Here is an 18,231-nt window from a genome sequence, read left to right on the forward strand (position 1 = left end):
AAGAACCTAGCAAGATTTAGAACAATGTCAATTTAGAATCCACATGCAAGGAAAAAAGATGTTTATTTTAACTGATGTAACAAGGAACGCCGTCACAAGCTGTGCCCGAACTTCGTGGAATGACCCGTTTCTTATTTCCCAATCCATACAACGTGAACCTGAAGGGATTTTTAGAAATATCGATGATTCCCGGAGTGAAAGGGTTAAAGAGTTGCTAATTGTCTCATCGTTGTTTTAACCTGTTGACTGCAACACTTAGCTACATACATGTACGTACATATACACCATCAATCAGTATTTTTTTAAAAAGCCTGAGAAATTTCCTCCCTAACCACCGTATTTTCAGCTGAGAAACAGAACAATATTTTTGTTTGGCCTTACCCAGCCTCACTGCCCTTCCCCCTCGTGAAAAAGAAGTCTGAGAGCCCCACCACAGCAAGGACAGTTTACTACTGCCAAGAGTTTGTCACGTACAAGTTGCCATACATGACCTGCTCAGATTTTTTTTTTTTTTCATGGTTAATACGGCCTTCAACTCATCACGACCGCAGGGTTGATCACAGAGGTCACTCCAAAAATGAACAAAACCCTTTTTCACAGACATCGACCATTTCTAGTATTGAAGGCACCAATTTTCTTTAATTCTAAAAGCCAAACTCCTGGGCTCTTTCACTTCCTCGTCTGTAGATGATGTCAGCATCCACAGCTCTCAGAAAATTTGAACAAAATGAAGGGCTCTCTTTTATGAGACAAAAAGCATCCTTTTATCCCAAACAACAAAAAATACTAGGTCACCAGCAATTTAGCCACAAAGAATGTAAATATTTGAACACCCATTACTTTGGCAGCAGCACAAAAACTTACTCCTTTAAAGTTAAACCTGTGAATATACTTGTGCAAGCACTGGAACACACAAAGTTCTGTTCAGTACCAGTGAGCCCATTGCACGTAAGTCTGCTTGTGTTTGTAAATAAAGAGAAAAAGTTCACGTTATTATCACAGAAAGGCAAGGACATGTTGGGATGATGAATTGTTTTTAGACTAGCCTTCAAGCTTCATCCTTAACCTTTTCATTAGTAGAAGCATTTCGTGAACAATGGCTATTTTTCAATACTCGGCTTTGCCTCAGTCTCAGGTTTCACCTGTTTCTTTTTTTTTTTTTATCAGCTGATTTTGAAGTTGTGGTCTCAATAGTAAGTTCAATAAATGCCACAGAAACCTTTTATAAGATGAAAAAGAGAATAATATTACAGAAGTTCATTTTAATTTGAACACTCCAGGCCTATAATTGGGAACTGATTTTAGAGACAAAGCCCGAGACAGAGACAAAGTCAAGTACTGGAAAACAGCCAATGCTTCAGTATATTTTTGGGAAACACCTGTTCACCAGCTTAGCATAAATTTACAGACTTTGCGACTTACCGGCATAAGCGGTGTTCCTGTCTGCTCCAATATAATCATCTCCCACCGTTGTTACCTCCCGATCACCGTGGTTGGACACAAGGTAAGCTTCTAACTCTTTGCTTCTGCAAGTCTTCCCACTGCTAGGCAGTCCACAGATCAAGACAAATGGCATGATTCCTTCATGAAGCTTACCCGTCTGTGAACGACAAAAACAACGGTGATCAATCTATCAAGCAATCAATCCATGATGGTTTATTAAAATTACAAGTTAATGCTAATATGAAAACTATAGTCCTAGTCAAAAAAAAGGTAACTTACTTAATGGATTAAATAATTTCTTGGGTCATGATTCCTGAACTTCGGAAAGTGACGATCGGCCATTGTTAGGTTTTTCACAGTTTCTTTTAAGAGGGGGAGTTAAAGAGTGTGTTTTGTAACCTCGTGAAAATGATGGAAAAAAACCAGCACTCCCTCAATCAACGAGGGGGGAAGAGTGATCACAGTTTAATGTACACTTTATTTACAATGCATTTGTACTGCTACATGCATATGTATATGTAAATCGCACTTCAAGAGGGAGAGCTTATGAAATTTTAGGAAAATTTGACACCATTTTGTTCACATCAGTCTTCTACATGAACATTAGCATATGGCGCGGTTATTAGAAGAAACAAATTTCTGGCATTATCCTCTTGATTCAATAGAGCCAGTTCCGTATCAATTTACATTGTAACAGCTTGCCAACTCACAGACGTTAGTGAGTGAAAAGCACTTGGTAATACCACACCCATGTCATCACTTTTGCAGTTATCACACATAAATCTAGCGGTGTCATGCCGCTGCACTGCCACAGTAGGCCAACTACATGTAAAACACTCCTAAGTACTGAAAAAAATTACTAGCAACAGAAAGTTAGTATGTTGAATTTAATATTTCTTGGATTGTGACATTAGCCTGTTATAAATGATAATGGATGTCATCTTACATGTGATACATACACATGACTTAACGCTAACCCTCCAAGTTCTTGGCTAGAAATGCTACCAGACGCATCAGACTGCATCATTTGTCAAAGTGGATTGCCTTTCCAGTGTAGCAAGATCCAACAGGTCAACTCTCCCCAAGGCCAAACAGCCTGGGAGTTTGCAGTTGCCAGTCACAACATCCAATAGTGGCATTGTTGAATGGGACTACTATGTATGTAACTCCCATGTACATGAACATTTACATCTACATGCTCTGTGGTACAATCTGATGCATTTCCTGGGCACTTTCTTCCGACTCCTTGAATCACATTTGCTCGTGTTAACAACTTGGAATGAAGGCAAGATTGTTACTGGGAGCGGGTTTGGTCATCAAAAGTAGATTGTTTTTCTGGGGCATTCAGTTCTTTTTTTACTGATTGGAACTCATCACGGAGCGGATGGGGTTATGACTAAAATAAAAATACCCTCAAATGTTATGGGAACACTGTAATTTAGGTTAACTGGTTTCCGATGCAACAAAGTGAAATGATATGAGCAGGGAATTGAAACCAGTCCAGAATTTTGTGCTCAAGTACTGAGGCTGCATCCGAATCTCTTGTCTAGAGCTAAGTCTAGGTCTTCGCTCCATTGGAAATGCGTGGAGACACATAGACAATAGACCTAGTCGTAGCTCTGGAAGCCCGTTTCGGACACGGCCTGCGTCTGGGTTTGATCACTAACGCTACTGCAAGTGCAATACTCTTCTGTTGAATACTGATGCTAGCAACTCATAACTTTATTCCACAAAGTGCGGTAAACTTCTCTGTACTTACATGTACATATGGAACATAACTGTAACAACAGTAGAGAATTTAAGAAAAGCCATTTAACGGGGCATCCTGCCCTGCTAAATCTGATGGAGGACACTAAAGTTAATCCATAGTATTAGTTACATATCTCAATTCCATCGACACACGTGTTTCAGGGTGATCATCATACATGTATCTTCAAAAGTCATTGGTTAATCTTACAAAAAAATTGAAAACAAAAGACCAATGATCAAATTAATTTGATTGGCCTATACAATATTAAACACCTTTTCCAGATTTTTTAAATAGGGGCATTTATCAAAGGCATTGTCTCTGGTAGCCTACATGTACAGTGTACTTACAATGCAGGGAGCTACACTGTAAGCCAAGCCTGGTTACCATGGTTACAATACCGCCGAAACCAAAGGCAAAAAAAAAGGACCAAGTTTAGCTTGATTAACTCAAGCTCTTTGCTCACCGACATTTAGAGATTCACAATTGGAAATTTCCAAATATCATAAGCAAAAGTTCTCCCAGAACCTGGACCTGGTATTCGTCGTTTGCTGAACATGCTGACAAACCCCATGCCAGGCAGGGTAGGGGAAGAGCAAAGCTAGGGACATGCATAAATGACAAATGGCTTCACTTGCTGGTTTGGCCAAAATCAACTTATTCACATTCTAACTTCTCCCATCGTTTGCTTGATATGAGTACATGTGCTCAGTTTTCTTACAATTTGAATGAGTTCACAGTACTACAATTCACCTTTACATGTACATGTAGGTACGATACCAGGTTTTCTAACTTGTACCCAAACTCCTTCAAAAATTTGCACTTCTTTCACTTCTTTCGTCTGATCAGTGTACTGTTTATATGTACGTTGCTTGACCTACACTTTTTACCTTGTTCTTTCGTCAACCTGTTCAGTTATTTTCACGTTCTTATTCATTTTCTATCCCACAGTATCTAAACCTGTTCTAGTTTGTCATTTGTATATTTTTTGAGGTATTCAGTTAAAATCCACTGTCATTTTTGTGAACAAAATAATCACAGTTTGCTCTGCATTACACATCCCCACTTCCAATCGATTTTTCTTTGCGTTACATTATATTTATGTGAAAATAGTCCTCTCCAAGATGACTTCAAAATTAAAACAGAAAAAAAATTTTGAAAAATTTATTAGGCCCTAGCCTCCCTAGCATAGTAGTAGCAAAGCTTTCTTGAGCAATGGTCCATACATGGGGGGGCGTCTTAATCTTCCATGGTCCTACCCTTAGAACGAGATACATGTATATATGCAAACATACGTACGAAGCCAAACCACAGTGGTTGTGTTTGTATTGCACATGTCCAATGTGTATTAGACTCACGTTGCATCCATTCATCGGTATATCAACAGTAAAAACACCGCCAACTTGTGTAAATTGCGATAGTCAAGCGGTTACAGCTTTAACGGTTTCTGTAAATGGGGTGTGGGTTCGAATCCTGGGTCGAAATTGTGGACAGGGTGGGATTATTTTCCAGGAAAATAAAACCCGAATGTTATAGGAGCCTAATTTTCACACGTGAAGTTTTTGTGGTTGGTTGAGCATCATAGATGTCATGCCTTGTGCATGGTTGTGAACCGTGGTTTGGCTTCATACGTGTGATTGCATATGGGGTCCGCAGCTCCGCTCCCCACGTTCGGAGCGGACGTAGGACCCCACAGTTCTGGGGGGTACTATGGTCCATGGAATACATGGAACAGCTAGCTAAGTTGGTGTGATGTTTCCTGATCGAGGCTTTGCCGACTTTATGATTCAGTTTCAGCTACATACATGCAATCTGACAAGCACTCAGTCTAGTCTCACACACGTTTTTCTCCTCCACTAGATTTTAAGGCCATCGTCACGGTACGTACGTACGCACATATGGTACACAAATGGCTTAACAATGGAGGGCGCTGTAAATTAGTTATTGGGAAAATGGTCGAAGTTCAGCGGGTCGTCTCTCGGTTACGATTAAAAGCCTTCTTTGAACATTTATTTACCTTTGTTGTGGACAGTTTACTCTGAATATCTATCTTCAAAATGATAGTTAATGCACTAAGTAAATACAAAAGGTGTTATACTTTTTTATCACTGCGAAATTTGTCACACTTCCAGTTGTTTCCGGACCGTCAGGATCTCTCTTCAGACAGCTGTGGCTGTAGTTCCGCCCACCGGAAAATGATTGGCATGAGAAGAGGATTATGGGGAGTTTCGCGCCAAAATACAATTTTTTCCCGCGAAACTTCGTTTCCGTACGGAGGATTGATTCACAATACCTATTCAGCTACAGTATCATCGACTTCAGAATTCACTGATCAAATGCCTGCCTCTGCCGAAGAGACAGATTACTCTCCGTCCCCTAAACGTGCCAGAATCGACGAAGATATGCCGAACAACACAGCGGTAGTGCCTCCTGTGCTGCGTTATGCAAAGCTGTCAGAGAACGCAACTCCTCCAAAGAAGGGGACAGAATTCGCCGCCGGATATGATTTATACAGGTGGGTCCTCGAATGTTCTGGGGCCTAGTAAGTATAACTTAATTGAATAAAATGACTGAACGGTGTTATATTCCCACCTGTGCCCATTAAACAAGGGGGAAATGACATAAAATGAAGTTCAAAATTTCAACTTTGTACAGCCTTATTTTTTTTAATTTTTTTTTGACAAAATTATAAAACTTCAAGGATGGTGAGGCCCCTTCCATCTGCCATCTACATGTAGGAACCAGAATCTTCACCACCTGCTCACCATGATCACATTAAGCCCACGAGGTGTATTTTAACAATAGGGCCTAGGCCTATTCTGTCACTGATTGGAAAGAATGCAGAAATTGAACCCTGACCATTCTGACTGTCATGACTGTGTTGATTGTGTTTAAAAATACGCAGTGGCCGCTGTTACGGCAGCTCAGCCGTAACGCATCTCCCATTTTCTATCGTTTTGGCACTGCAACTGCGCAAGCACGCTAACTTACCACAGATTTCGGACTTTATTTCCCTTTAAAAAAATCCTCCAAAGCCTCCGATGAGAAAACAAAAAAAATTCCCGCTTAGGCCTATACAATTAGAAACCAACATAAAGAACAAAATTATCGTATACGGTATTACAAATACCGTTATATATATACCGTTATATGTGTCAAAGGCATCCCTGCCTTGGAGGGCATTGCATTTAGGGCCAGTGTAACACTGTACATGTACCATGGATTGTGCACAGTCCCTCTTGATTCATGTCTGTTGAGTAACACCAAGGAGCATACATGTAGCTTCATGTAGGCCGGTTTGTGCTCAATAGTTAATGCATCACAGTGCAAGTGGGCCACACTTAGCCCTGTTCAGGCATGTCAGGGAGGGTGATCACAAACACATGAACCAAGGAACTTTGTATTCTGGATAATAAATTCAATTTTTTTTACTCACCACTTGCAGATCTCATGTCAGGAATCCATGCATTGCAGGGGAATCCATTCCATTGTAGTTAATCATCGTTTTCTCAACCTCTATGTGTGCCAGGGTTTGACCATTTTAGATTAGGGGTGTTTTCCTGCAAATAGGCAGTGGCATATCTCTATTTCTGGGGCAGCCTCATGTCTCGTACAGGGTAGCACTGTAGTACTGTTATTTTTCAATCACCATTTGCTTTTGCATAGTGCTTTTTTCTGCGTACACGTAACTGGTGATTTTTTGGTTGCATTGAGGATTATGATGTGCTACTTAAATGTAGCAAATTTGTTGCTTATTGCATCTCTTTCATGGACCCGAGTGTAAGAGTTTAAACAGTCTTTCACACAGTGTTTATAAAAGTGGGTAATCTGAGAAACATTACTTGAATCCATACATTTAGGCAAGCAAAATCCAAAAGTGGTAGAAGTTTTTCTTTTGCTTGGGAATTTTTGGTAGGTTGGGGTGAACGAAAGGAATTAGACGTATTAAGGATATAGGGCAAGATCTTTTCTATTGGGGCAAAGCACCAAGCAACAAAACTAATATTTCTAATCATGAAATTAGTGATATTCCTCTTTCCTTTTTAATTTCTCTCACTTTTTCTCTTACCTTTCCTCCATCCTCACTCTTTTACCGTATTTTCTGTTTTGCATGGATGGTGGGAGGGAAAGGTAGGAGAAATGCCCTCCCCCCAGCAGCTTTGGACATGCTGAATTTTAGTCATTGGAGTTTCGTTTTTTTAATGACTTCTGATCAATTCTTCTACTCAGTGCTGAGGACGTGACTATTCCCTCCCATGGGACAAAGACGGTGATGACCGACATTAAAATTGAACTTCCTGAAGGTTGCTATGGAAGAGTGGCACCGAGATCAGGGCTAGCCCGAAACAATCAAATTGATGTTGGTGGTACGTAGTTTATGTGAGATTTTGCATTCTGAAAGATTTTATAGTTTAACACTTGACAAGGTTGGGGGATCTGTGTTGTCTAATCGTTTTCAGAGTTCCAGGTGTTAGTCTCCATTGTGGTGAATTTTTCACAAAGTTCGCTATAATCCGGAGGAATTGATAAGGGAAAAAATGTAGCAGTATTACATTAAAAAGTATTTGACTGCAAAGTGCCCTTTTCGCTCCAGATTACAATGTAAAATTTTTCCTGTTCGAACTGCATTACTCGGAGTGCACTTTCACCAGATGTGACATTTACGACAATTTTCCTCATTTTGTGTGGTGATTAATTGATGCAACATCTAGTTTAATATTTCATCAATCGGTGATTCAAATTTTACCATAATTTTACCATGCTGAGGTTTACAAACAGGATAATTCACTGAGATTTCGTTTTTAAGATTTCAAAATCAGGCTATATTTTCACATGCTTTCAAATTGAAGATCATATACTTCTTACCACCTCCAAAAATTTAGTTTAACAGCTTGCATCTTTCTAAAATGTTGGTCTTGGTTGTTTGTTTTGGGGGATTGTATTGTATTCAGAAGAGTGTACATTTGTTCACCTGTTTTGATTTCATTGTTTATGCAATCTTTTCCTCTTCCCCTGTCAATCAAAAATGATTTCTCAGGAACCCCTGACCTCCTCTGTCCTGTTCTGCTTGGAATCCTGGTGAATTTTGAGTGCAATGGATGCCTGAAATGTAGCACCTTTTTGTCCTCAACACTTAGCATACCTGCTTGAGGTTCTGTTGCCATGATCTCTCAAACTCTGACTCCAGCGGCCAATATTTGATCAGTATCAGTGTCAAAATTCTAACAATGACTGTGTACCACCATCCACAATAACAAGATAAATAGCACTGTCAGTTGATCTACGACCCCAAACCATGAACAACCTGAGGCAGTATTTACAAAAGTTTAGGGTGGCTTTTAGTATTTCTGTATGAAGTTTGTCTAGCTTTTCCATTTTCTCTGAAATAATTTCTCCCGTGCATGCTTGTAACAGACAAATTGAGATGATAGGAAAGCATCTTAATGGATGACATGCTATAGTTTTTATCCTCTTTAAACTCTACCTCCAAGCACACATTTTCTTATGTACATGTATATCTTACTATCTTGTGTACAGTCAACTCTCGGTAATACGAGCTCGGGTAAGATGACACTCTGGTTTAGACGATCATATTTGCCAGTCCCAGTCCCTATGATGGGAAAAATGCTTAATACGAGCTCAGATGTTACGAGATTTCGGTTAAGACAAGGATTTTCTGTGCGCTGGCCGAGTGCGAATCTATTGTTATCTGTCTATTAAGCACAAGCTTTTTTGAGGGCAACTTGTCAGTCAGCCAGTCCATTCAATTTTGAAAGGCGTTTCCGTAATTTATGCGTGTACAGTAGAACAGCGCTGCGGTTTTCCCTCAATGAATCAAGCCGTTTGTGTCGGGTGCTCCAAGAGAGACGAACAGTGGGCATTTGTGGTTCCCGTACCCAACGTAGAAATTCTCTGTGGTGGCTCTGGTACCGCCTGGTATTTAGGAAATTCATGAACAAAAGAAATATTTTGTTTGATCCCCCCCCCATTCCCCAAGACCAAAGTCCCGCCAGGAAACTAATAAATATTGTGTTCTGTAACCAAACACCCGGCCCAAAAACTGCCCACCCTCCGTCTAAAAATCGTTACCTGCTTCCCACTGGAACATGAAAACTCCACCCCTTCCAATTTTGACATTTCTATAAATTCTCAATTTAAGAAAATCATTATTAAAACCATGTTTTTCAGTCCAAAAATGTTTAAGAAAATAACAACCACTAGTTTTAAAGAAGACAGTGTATCCCTCGCTAATCATTTTTAACCAAACCCACATGTCTTTCCAAAGTAAAATCTGATATTCGCCCTCTGCTCTCCACACCACCCAGGGTTCGAAATTCGTTTTTTAGAGGCCTAGGCCATTTTGGCCTTGGAGAAGTCAAAATTTCCAGGGACACCAAGGTCACTAAATGAAATGGGCACGGAGGCCATTGTCGAAAATTGATAAGGGCCTAAAGGCAAATTTGTCAAAACACAATCTGTTCAACCTTTAAAATGCATTCTTTGCTTTATTGTGTAAAAAAGTTGACACTCGAGCAAATGTCCAATAAGCAGTCAAAACCTAACACCAGGAATTGTTACCCTCTATGAACAGGGCATGAGTTGCACATGAATGATCGTCAAATTAATTTTTTTTTTTCCTTACACTTGAAGATGTGTGCGCATCCCTTTTGCTGACTTTTAGACTTTCAAGTTACCAGCTGAATAATCTACATTGTATCCAAGAACCCTGCCATCCCCTTAGGCTTCTCGCCCTAACATGAAAACAAGAGCAATAAGGGTTAAGGGTTAACAAGTTCTGCTGCCCTTTTACTTTTTTTACCCTTTACTTTTTAGCTGATGGCCTCTTAATACTGAAGATGGAAAAAAAAATTAAAATGTCACTCTTCCAGTCCATCATTTTCTGCACTTCATATGCAAACCAGTTTAGCCATTACTATTGGTTGAGAGCCTGTCACATGGTCATAAATACCAATATTAAATGGAGGATAAAGACATGATCAGCATTCTAGCATTACGTGAAATTTGGGTAAAAACACAATAATCCAATGCTAAAACCAAATACTGATGAAAATGTATATATTTTTCCAAATTCTAAGTTTTATTTTAAAAAAAGCAGTAACAGTTAGATATTTTGCAGGTGACAGCAACGGTTTCGCTAAGCTATTTTATCAATCATGTGTTTGTTGCCAGCAATGCGGGCGGGAGATATATTTGGACGCCTGCATTGCCGGCGTGGCCGCATCTTCACCCGGAACAGATTTAGGGAAATCACGGTGCCGTCAACATTGCCAATCTCAGAGCTAAACACGGTGACACCACCACTTACCCATGCATAAAAAAAGTCCAATTTCTTGCAGTTTTTAGCCGAGTTGCAGAGTTCCCTTTAAAAAGGAACGTTTCAAACGTTGTTTCCGAGGCATTGTCGTGTGTTGTACAAACTGAAAGCGGGCCAGTAGTGATAGGTAAACTTCGATTCCACATGGCTGGTCCGTGGCCCTTGAAGCATGTACTATACGCGGATCGATGCGGAATGCACTTGTGGTACAAGTACTTGTATATGCAACAATGCATTATATGACACTCCGATTAGCTACACGTATCCATAAGGGTACGAGTTTGTGCTTGCGCACGTGCAGCGGATCAAGGCGAAAGTGTGCAATAGCGGTATATGCAGCAATGCATTATGGGACACCGCGCTTAGCAATCCGTAAGGGTGCGGGTCTGTGCTTGCTATCACGCACGATGTTCATTGCTACATGAAGTTGAAAAGTCAACGCTACCCCCTCTCGACGGTCCATGTAGTGCACACGTGGCTTGGCCTGTAACGCAGGGGGTGTGTATAACTATAGTAACAGCTCGCTGCTTAAGAAATTTTGTGAATACGCATTTGCGTGAGTGAAGGCAATGTGGCCGTTTACCGTGCGGGCTATGCAAGCCTGATCGCTCGTGGTATGGTCTCGCCGACTGGCGCGGCTGGTGAGCGCTAGCGCTGGGCTGAATTTATTGTTAACTATTTTGACAACTCACTGGACAGGGCACAACGGCCAAAGTGTGCATAGGGCACAGCAAAAGTGGCCGTGGACAATGCAATTTTCCGAGGGGCATCACGACGAGTAAAAGGGCATCGACGGCACTGGCTGTCGTGGCCATCGTGAATTTCGAACCCTGGCCACCAATAGCTGGTTTCCTCACATTTTTATGTGCTACAAGCGCAGTTGTGGTGTTGGTTACCAACTAAAATGTTAATGTATTTACTTTACATGCGTGCGTGTGGATCTCATCACGGCATGCGGGGCCGGGGACGTGTCACTCCGAATCGACATGACTGGTTGGAAATTCCACTTACTGCATTCTTACATTTTGTAATTGTTCTTTATTGCAAGTCTTCATTCATTAAACTGTATCTCACTGTTTAAAATCAAATTCATGCAACAAAACGATACTATGTGCCTTTAAACAAAAAGTTATGCACACTTGTAGTTGTACACGTGTACGCTTTATGTACGGTCAATTGGTGATACATACGTCAAGCAGGAGGGCAACTTTCGCGTAAGGCGAGGTCCGGATAATACGAGCTAATTTAGTAAGTCCCAAGGCCGTCGTATTAACGAGAGTTGACTGTATAGTGACGGGATCTCATTACAGCCAAAGCAGTGTCTTGTTCATACATGCAGTTTTAAAAAATGAAATCCAACAAAATGACCATCACTAAGGGTTTAATTATCAGAACATTTGTAAGGGAATAAATATGTGCTTGGCTTAAACGTGCATTTAAGACTAGCTCAGGAGCATGGACGCAACTAAGCTTTCATTCTCCTGAGCCAGTGACTGACCAAGCACATACATGTATTTATTTCTATTCATAAATACCCTTGTACACAGAGAGTCAAAAGAAGTCAATATTTGATGGATTTCCAATGATTTTGTGATAGAATTTTACTTTTTCCCAAAAAGCCCGTCCATTTTATGGTACATTCCTTGTGCTAGTTGTCCAGAAGAATCTCCATATGTGGACTTGGCACGGGCATGGCGTGTTCAGACTCTCGACCAATAGGGATGGATTAAACTATCTCGTATCCAGGTGGGGGGGAGCATTTTTTACACAGCAGGCATTGTCAAATCTTAATACGCCGTCAAGTTGCATGTTGTTGAATAGGGAAACTGAGGTATTTATGAATATCATTTAAAACCTGGTTGACGGAAGAGATTCAAAGGTTTTTTTTATAGTAACTGTAGTGTTGAAGAACCAGGCATCACATGTGGAGTGCATTATATGGGTGGCATGTCTTCTGTTGCCTACAGGGTTCCTAAACTGAAATCCAAACATTTTGTTTCAGCTGGTGTAATTGACAGGGACTATCGTGGTAATGTGGGTGTTGTGATGTTCAATCTTAGCAAGACAGACTTCAAAGGTTAGTCTGGTGTTCCATTTGGTTCCCTTAAATTTTTTCATGTGTGTTTTTATTTGTTACTTTTGTCATTTTTGTTCTTTGTTCATGGTTATTTACTTTTTGCATGTTGCTTGATTTGCATTCTGTAATCTTATTTTTGCATGAAAACCCTTGGAAGATTGGTAGGGTAGGCTTTTCTTGATGGTCTTGAGGATACTCTTTTCAACGTAATTTTGTTTACCTTTTCAGTGATTTCTTTGCCTGTCCTGTTCCAAGAAAGATGTGTTTTGTTTTTTTGAGAACTTCTTTTTGGTGAACTGCGAAGCAAGTGCGAGCCTATGTAATATTGATTTCTGTCATTCTGCCGTCCGCCCTCAAATGTTGAAGTTTTTCCTTGCAGGTCCATAGGTGTTTAAATGTGCCATTGAGTGCTTGTTTGCTTCTTCTTGGAATTCCATCGTATTTAAATAGTCTCATATGGCATTAATGCTTAGAAACTTATGGATTTTATGAAAAAATTATAAAAGTTGAATGTTAAAATTTTGAGTCGTATTGTGTACTTGCCCTGTAGTACATATAGAGTACATATGTACATGTACTGAGCACTCCTGTAATGTTCATACATTTATGTATGTATAGGCAGTGTTCAGACACATACAAATGTACATGTACAGTATGTGGGGAAAATGTAAGGGGGGGACTCCCAGTGACAGATTAGTTTTTTTGTTTGGGGGGAAGGGTATCTGTAGGAGGAGGATCATGGGGACAAAGTACAGGTATGTAGAAAGTGGATGAAATGCTGGATAAGGTTGGTGTAATGGTTGGGGCTGGATTAGTGGGATGATGGGACAGCCAGAGTAAGAAGTCAAGGGAAATAGGAATGATGGGCAGGGGTGGAGTAGGAGATGAATAGGATGATGGGACTGCATACAAAGTGCAAAACTGTACTTAAGAGGAATTTTAATCATGCACCATCCATCAAACTCACAAATGCACTGCTTATATAATCATCCAGGTCTAGTCTGACTGCACTGGATCCACATTCTATAGGCATTCCTCTCTCCTGTAAAGAACTGTGAAGCCTTTGTGCCTGTATCTCCCTTGGTGGTGGTCTTTGTTGATTTACTTTTAAATGACAGGCGCCTTTCAACGCACAGTCTGCACACAGCACTGACTAAGTTTTTTTCTCCTAAAGTACAATGAATTGTATTGATAAGGTCGATAAAATAACTTGTACATCTGTATTGCAGTGGTATGTCAACTAACCTTGTAAAAATAATTTGATGAAGCTTTGTTAGTATTTACTTGTTTGATTTAGTAACCATATTTGTATAACTTGGATGTCTCTTTCCTGTTATTACAAGAAAGAAATTCAAATTCATAGCAAGCAGCAAGCCAGGCGGCTTTGCCGTTCTAGTTTAATCCCAATTTGATTTTGAAACAAAACACATCCACGATTTGCAGGGTTCCTGCGGCCTGGAAAAGTTGTGAAAAATTTGAAATGTTAACAGTCTAATATTTAGTATGCCCTCCTTTATTTCTGATTACTTAGACTGGCTTTTTTACCCATCTGCATTACAAAGTGTCGTACAAGACCTGCCTTTGCAAAAAAATCATTCAAATGGGGTATATAGCACAACACTGTCCATCACTGTAAAAACATGTTAAGTAATTATTCAATGAGACAGTGTAATGCAGGGCCAGTGACAGAAAGTCCAATAAAATTTCAGGTGATCTTAACCTTTTGCAAATGAGCGTGACGATTCTACATTGGACTGTAGAGCATGTCAGCTGCCTTAAAGTGTCCGGAATCTGCTTGAAACAAGCATTTAAAGTGCCATTTTTATCATGAAAAAAAATAAAATTCTTTTTCATGAATATTGTATTTGAATATTTGAATTTAAAAAAGAAATAGTCGAATATTCGATAATCCGTCAAATATTTGGATGTTTGTCACAACCCTAACCCATACTTGTTAGTTTGGACAACCAGTCAAGAAATGCCAGATTTGAATCTACAATTTTTGTGAATATGTGAATTATTTCTCAGTCTTCATGTCGTGTTTTGTTTCAGTGGAGAAGGGAATGCGCATCGCACAACTAATATGCGAGAGAATATTCTATCCAGAGATAGAAGAAGTGGAAGAAGAAGTGAGCATGTTTTATTTGCTTTCTGCTTCAAGGCAGACTCATATTATTATTGCAGTACACTGTATTGATTTCATTTGTTTTTTTAATTGGTCAGTGTTAGTAGTGCATAGTGTAATTTGTCAACCAGAATTAAAGGAGATCACTGTGGTGGCACAGTGCTTGCAGACAGGTGATATGCACCTGTTACATTCCTCCTTGACCAATAGGATGTCTCAATTGCCCTAAGCACATGCGAGTCGAGAATAAGAATACTTGTGAGTGAGGTGCCACTGCAGTCATTCCTGAGATTTTCTCAGATCAGTCTGTCTGTAGCTTTCCAATATCCAAAATGGTAAATGCTGTCAAAAATTTCGTTCCATGTATAAAGCTGCTTGTATGAATTGTTTTACAACCAATCGAGATTGTTTTGAAACTAAAGTGATTGTCATTTTTGGCTATCAGGGATGGATTTTGTGAAAGAACTCAATTGAAAGGGAGTGTGTCTATTACAACTTGTACATGTAAACTGCAATTGTCAAAACGTGGTGTTAGCAATGTCTGCGTTATTTGGAGGCTTGGTGTCATTTGTTTTTTTCTACCTCGTCTCTTTTTGATAAATGTCACCTTTCTTCTTTTGATTGTTTTCCACAGGAACTAACCAAGACTGAACGTGGAAGCAGTGGGTATGGTTCAACAGGGACCAAATGAGCTTGTCCACTGCATGTTCAACTGTTCAACTCTAAAACACGTAGACCTAACACGGCAAGTGTACATAGCTGGTACAGAAGATTTATTTGCACGGGGGGATTAAGGTTCACTAAAGTACTGGAAAATACAGGGCCATGGCTGGTCCCCTCTGTCCCTTTATTTTTTTCTGTATTTTCAGGAACCTACAGTGTAGATCCACTACTGTTATGCATCACTATATCCCTTCTCTTAATGTATTTTAAGGAGTGTCTGAAACTTTGAATGCGGCAAAATTTAAATATGGGCATTACGAAAGCCGTTCATTCTTTCAGGTGTCAGTCTTTGCTGTAATGTCAGTACTATGGGAAAGGATACAGAGAAATTTAGAAGGAAATACAAAACCTAATGATTCAAGTTTTCTGGTGCTACATGTATTCGGAGGCTGAGCACAAACACTGGAATTTGGAAAGTCCTTTAATCTTCTCCTATCTTACCCCACCCCTACCCCACCCTCAGTAACCGTTAGGTCTCATGGAGCGGGGGGGGGAAAAATTTGGGACCAAAGTGAATTCTCTGGTTTAACAGTCACTCAATTTTTTTTGCCAACGTGATATCTTGTAATTACAGTGGAGCACTGTCATATTAAAGTCCTTGGGACTTCACAAATTTCTTTGTCATAATACATGCAGTTACCTTGTACATGTTTAGTGAAAACCAGAGACGCTGTACCTAAAATTGTCCTTGTTATAAATATGGCCTTTTGTTAAAGGTGCTTTCATTTGTGTTCAACTGTACACACAGAAAGTGGCTTCGAGTCTAGCTTGTCTGAAAATAGGAATACATTTTGCTGTGCATGAAACAGTAAGCTGCACAATAATTTGAGCATTATTCATATGGATAATTCTACATGGTGATTTTTTTAGATTGTTTTCAAACATTAAAACTGAATCAATTTTTTGGTTGGTTACGAGCACTCAACCATAACACTTTTGTCTCAAGTATTCAGGTGCCATTCATTCCAAGTATTTGGCTTTTTGTACAAACTCTGTATTTTGTTTCCTTGACTTTTTGCGAACTCTAAATAAATGTAAATTATGGGCTTAATTTTTTCCTGACTTGGTTTGGATTTATCCACTTGTTTCTGAAACGATTTAAATTCCACTTAATGATACCCACTGTTACCCCCATTTTTTCTTAAAGGACTGCTGAATTCCCAGGTCCCTGGAAATTTTTGAAAAGCCAAAATGTTCTTGATTTTTTTTAGCCAAAATGTCAAACTTTGTGGTCTTTCCAGCCAGGCTGTATTTGTTAGAAATTACTTTGATTTTAATATGCGACACAAATTTCCTTGAAATCTTTATTGTTTGATTCCCCCATCACCGCCACACAAAGCCAAATATTGAGCAACTTTCAAAAATAAAAATTAAGTCGCGGATTTCAATGTTTTATTGTAGAATTTTTGTTAAAGATGTTCCTGGCAGTCTGTATCTTAAATATGGCGCTCTATTTAAAGAGCACCTCTAAGGAAAACATGTTTCTCTGATTTTATCTATTCAAGTAAATATTTATTCAGCATATAGAAGGTTTATCCACCACGAACACAGGGCGAAGGTTCCCTCGTTTTCTTGGTTTTCTGCGAATGACGCAATTTACATTCAGAATTCGCATCTTGGCATGAACAGAAAACAGCAGTTTTAGCTTGTTGTAGTTGAGCTCTGAAGATAAATGACACTGAACAGATAAAATCTGCGAAAACTTTTTTAGAGGTGCTCTTTATGATGTGTTCAGTTGTGCTAATCTGCTTGAAATGGTAACTTGCAGAGAGAGCTCATGGGTGCAGTCCACTAATTCAAGTGAGAATTTCTGACCAGCTCATTAGCATTAAAAGTGCCCCCACCCACAGTATCTTTTGCAAAAGGAGATTGTTTGGCCCCCAAAATGGTGAGATTGTGTAAATCGTTGCCAGGATCAACTCCCTGGGTCTTTGAGCTTTCATATGAGGGCAGAAGGGCTGAAAACTACGGTTGAAAAATGGTCCTAAGTGCCCCAGAAAGTTGAGGGTTGCCACTTGAAAAATGGCTGCAATCAGACTTCGGAAAAATCACTTTTTGGGGGGGATTTTGTTTTGTGGGAATAATTAAAAATGTAATTGGTTAACCCACAAAAAATTGAAAAGAAATAGAAAGATAAGTGACCAGACAAAAATTTCATTTGTGTTTCAGAAATCTAAGGGATGTTGGCGTGCATGCTATTGGGCCCTGAACGGTGCTGATTTTACACTGTTTTCAATGGGGCTTGAATTAGTGGGCTGGACCCATAGATGGACGTGGGGATAATAGATGTAGAGGGCGCACTGCTTGTCGGTAGCTGGCACGTATACGCGTAGGACATCAAAATATATGCACCGTCCGTACCGTAGTGTACATGTGGCAGAAGCTACAGCAAATGTTGCCAACTTGCCCCTAACTAATTCAAGCCCTGTTGGAACCGTAAAATCAAAGTTCAGGGCTAGCCAACATTGCTGGAGTTTCTCAGACAAAATTTAAATTATTGTCCTGTCGTCAATCCATTTTTTATTTTGAGTGAATTGGTCCATGATATTTGCACAAAACAGACTCGTCCTAGGCCCCGAAAGCGATCACCGGAAGGCCGTGGCCAGGACTGTCGGAAGAAGCCAAAGCCTCTAGCTCAGCCCAGTTTTGGGCAAATATTTCACGGTCGCCATGCTCAACAAAAAAAATGCATGCCAGCACATAAAGTTTCCTCTGTCGCAAGTTCAGCTTTGTTTTTGTTTTTCCCTCCGGAGTAGTAATTGTAATTTGTACTCACTGAG

General features: G+C 39.8%; 4 protein-coding genes across 16 annotated transcripts in view; 2 read left to right on the forward strand and 2 right to left on the reverse strand.

Moving 5' to 3' along the window:
• LOC147798321 (protein KTI12 homolog) overlaps window positions 1-6,755 on the reverse strand; it is a 33,844-nt gene extending 27,089 nt beyond the window's left edge. Inside the window, exons 1-2 of one of the 5 annotated variants that reach the window (XM_087140018.1) lie at window positions 5,033-5,089; window positions 1,423-1,600 (exon numbers count right to left, since the gene is read on the reverse strand). In XM_087140018.1, the coding sequence (XP_086996144.1) occupies window positions 1,423-1,576 (154 nt within the window). In that variant the 5' untranslated portion in view covers window positions 1,577-1,600; window positions 5,033-5,089. Of the gene's footprint in view, window positions 1-1,422; window positions 1,601-4,995; window positions 5,392-6,626 lie in introns of those variants that run through there. The other 4 variants (XM_087140022.1, XM_087140020.1, XM_087140019.1 and 1 more) reach the window with 4 other exon arrangements.
• LOC110974542 (protein KTI12 homolog) overlaps window positions 1-18,231 on the forward strand; it is an 87,203-nt gene that overhangs the window by 65,672 nt on the left and 3,300 nt on the right. The window lies entirely within an intron of this gene.
• LOC110974538 (U4/U6 small nuclear ribonucleoprotein Prp3-like) overlaps window positions 1-18,231 on the reverse strand; it is a 104,713-nt gene that overhangs the window by 64,444 nt on the left and 22,038 nt on the right. The window lies entirely within an intron of this gene.
• On the forward strand, window positions 1,488-16,833 carry LOC110974540 (deoxyuridine 5'-triphosphate nucleotidohydrolase-like). The gene is made up of 6 exons (XM_022226265.2): window positions 1,488-1,504; window positions 5,323-5,732; window positions 7,421-7,557; window positions 12,529-12,603; window positions 14,656-14,732; window positions 15,363-16,833. The coding sequence occupies exons 2-6, from the start codon at window positions 5,386-5,388 to the stop codon at window positions 15,417-15,419; spliced, it is 693 nt and encodes a 230-aa protein (XP_022081957.2). The 5' UTR covers window positions 1,488-1,504; window positions 5,323-5,385; the 3' UTR covers window positions 15,420-16,833.

This window comes from Acanthaster planci, linkage group LG08 (assembly GCF_054643075.1).
Source record: "Acanthaster planci isolate LZ-2023a linkage group LG08, COTS_SCS, whole genome shotgun sequence".
In the NCBI taxonomy this organism is placed as follows: domain Eukaryota; kingdom Metazoa; phylum Echinodermata; class Asteroidea; order Valvatida; family Acanthasteridae; genus Acanthaster; species Acanthaster planci.

What these genes read in the sequence shown, in the direction of transcription:
- LOC110974540 (XM_022226265.2), top strand. Translation starts at nt 5,386, where the DNA reads ATGATTGGCATGAGAAGAGGATTATGGGGAGTTTCGCGCCAAAATACA. An exon ending in TAGCAAGACAGACTTCAAAG is followed by an intron (nt 12,604 to 14,655) that starts GTTAGTCTGGTG and finishes GTTTTGTTTCAG; the next exon opens with TGGAGAAGGGAATGCGCATC. An exon ending in TAGAAGAAGTGGAAGAAGAA is followed by an intron (nt 14,733 to 15,362) that starts GTGAGCATGTTT and finishes TGTTTTCCACAG; the next exon opens with GAACTAACCAAGACTGAACG.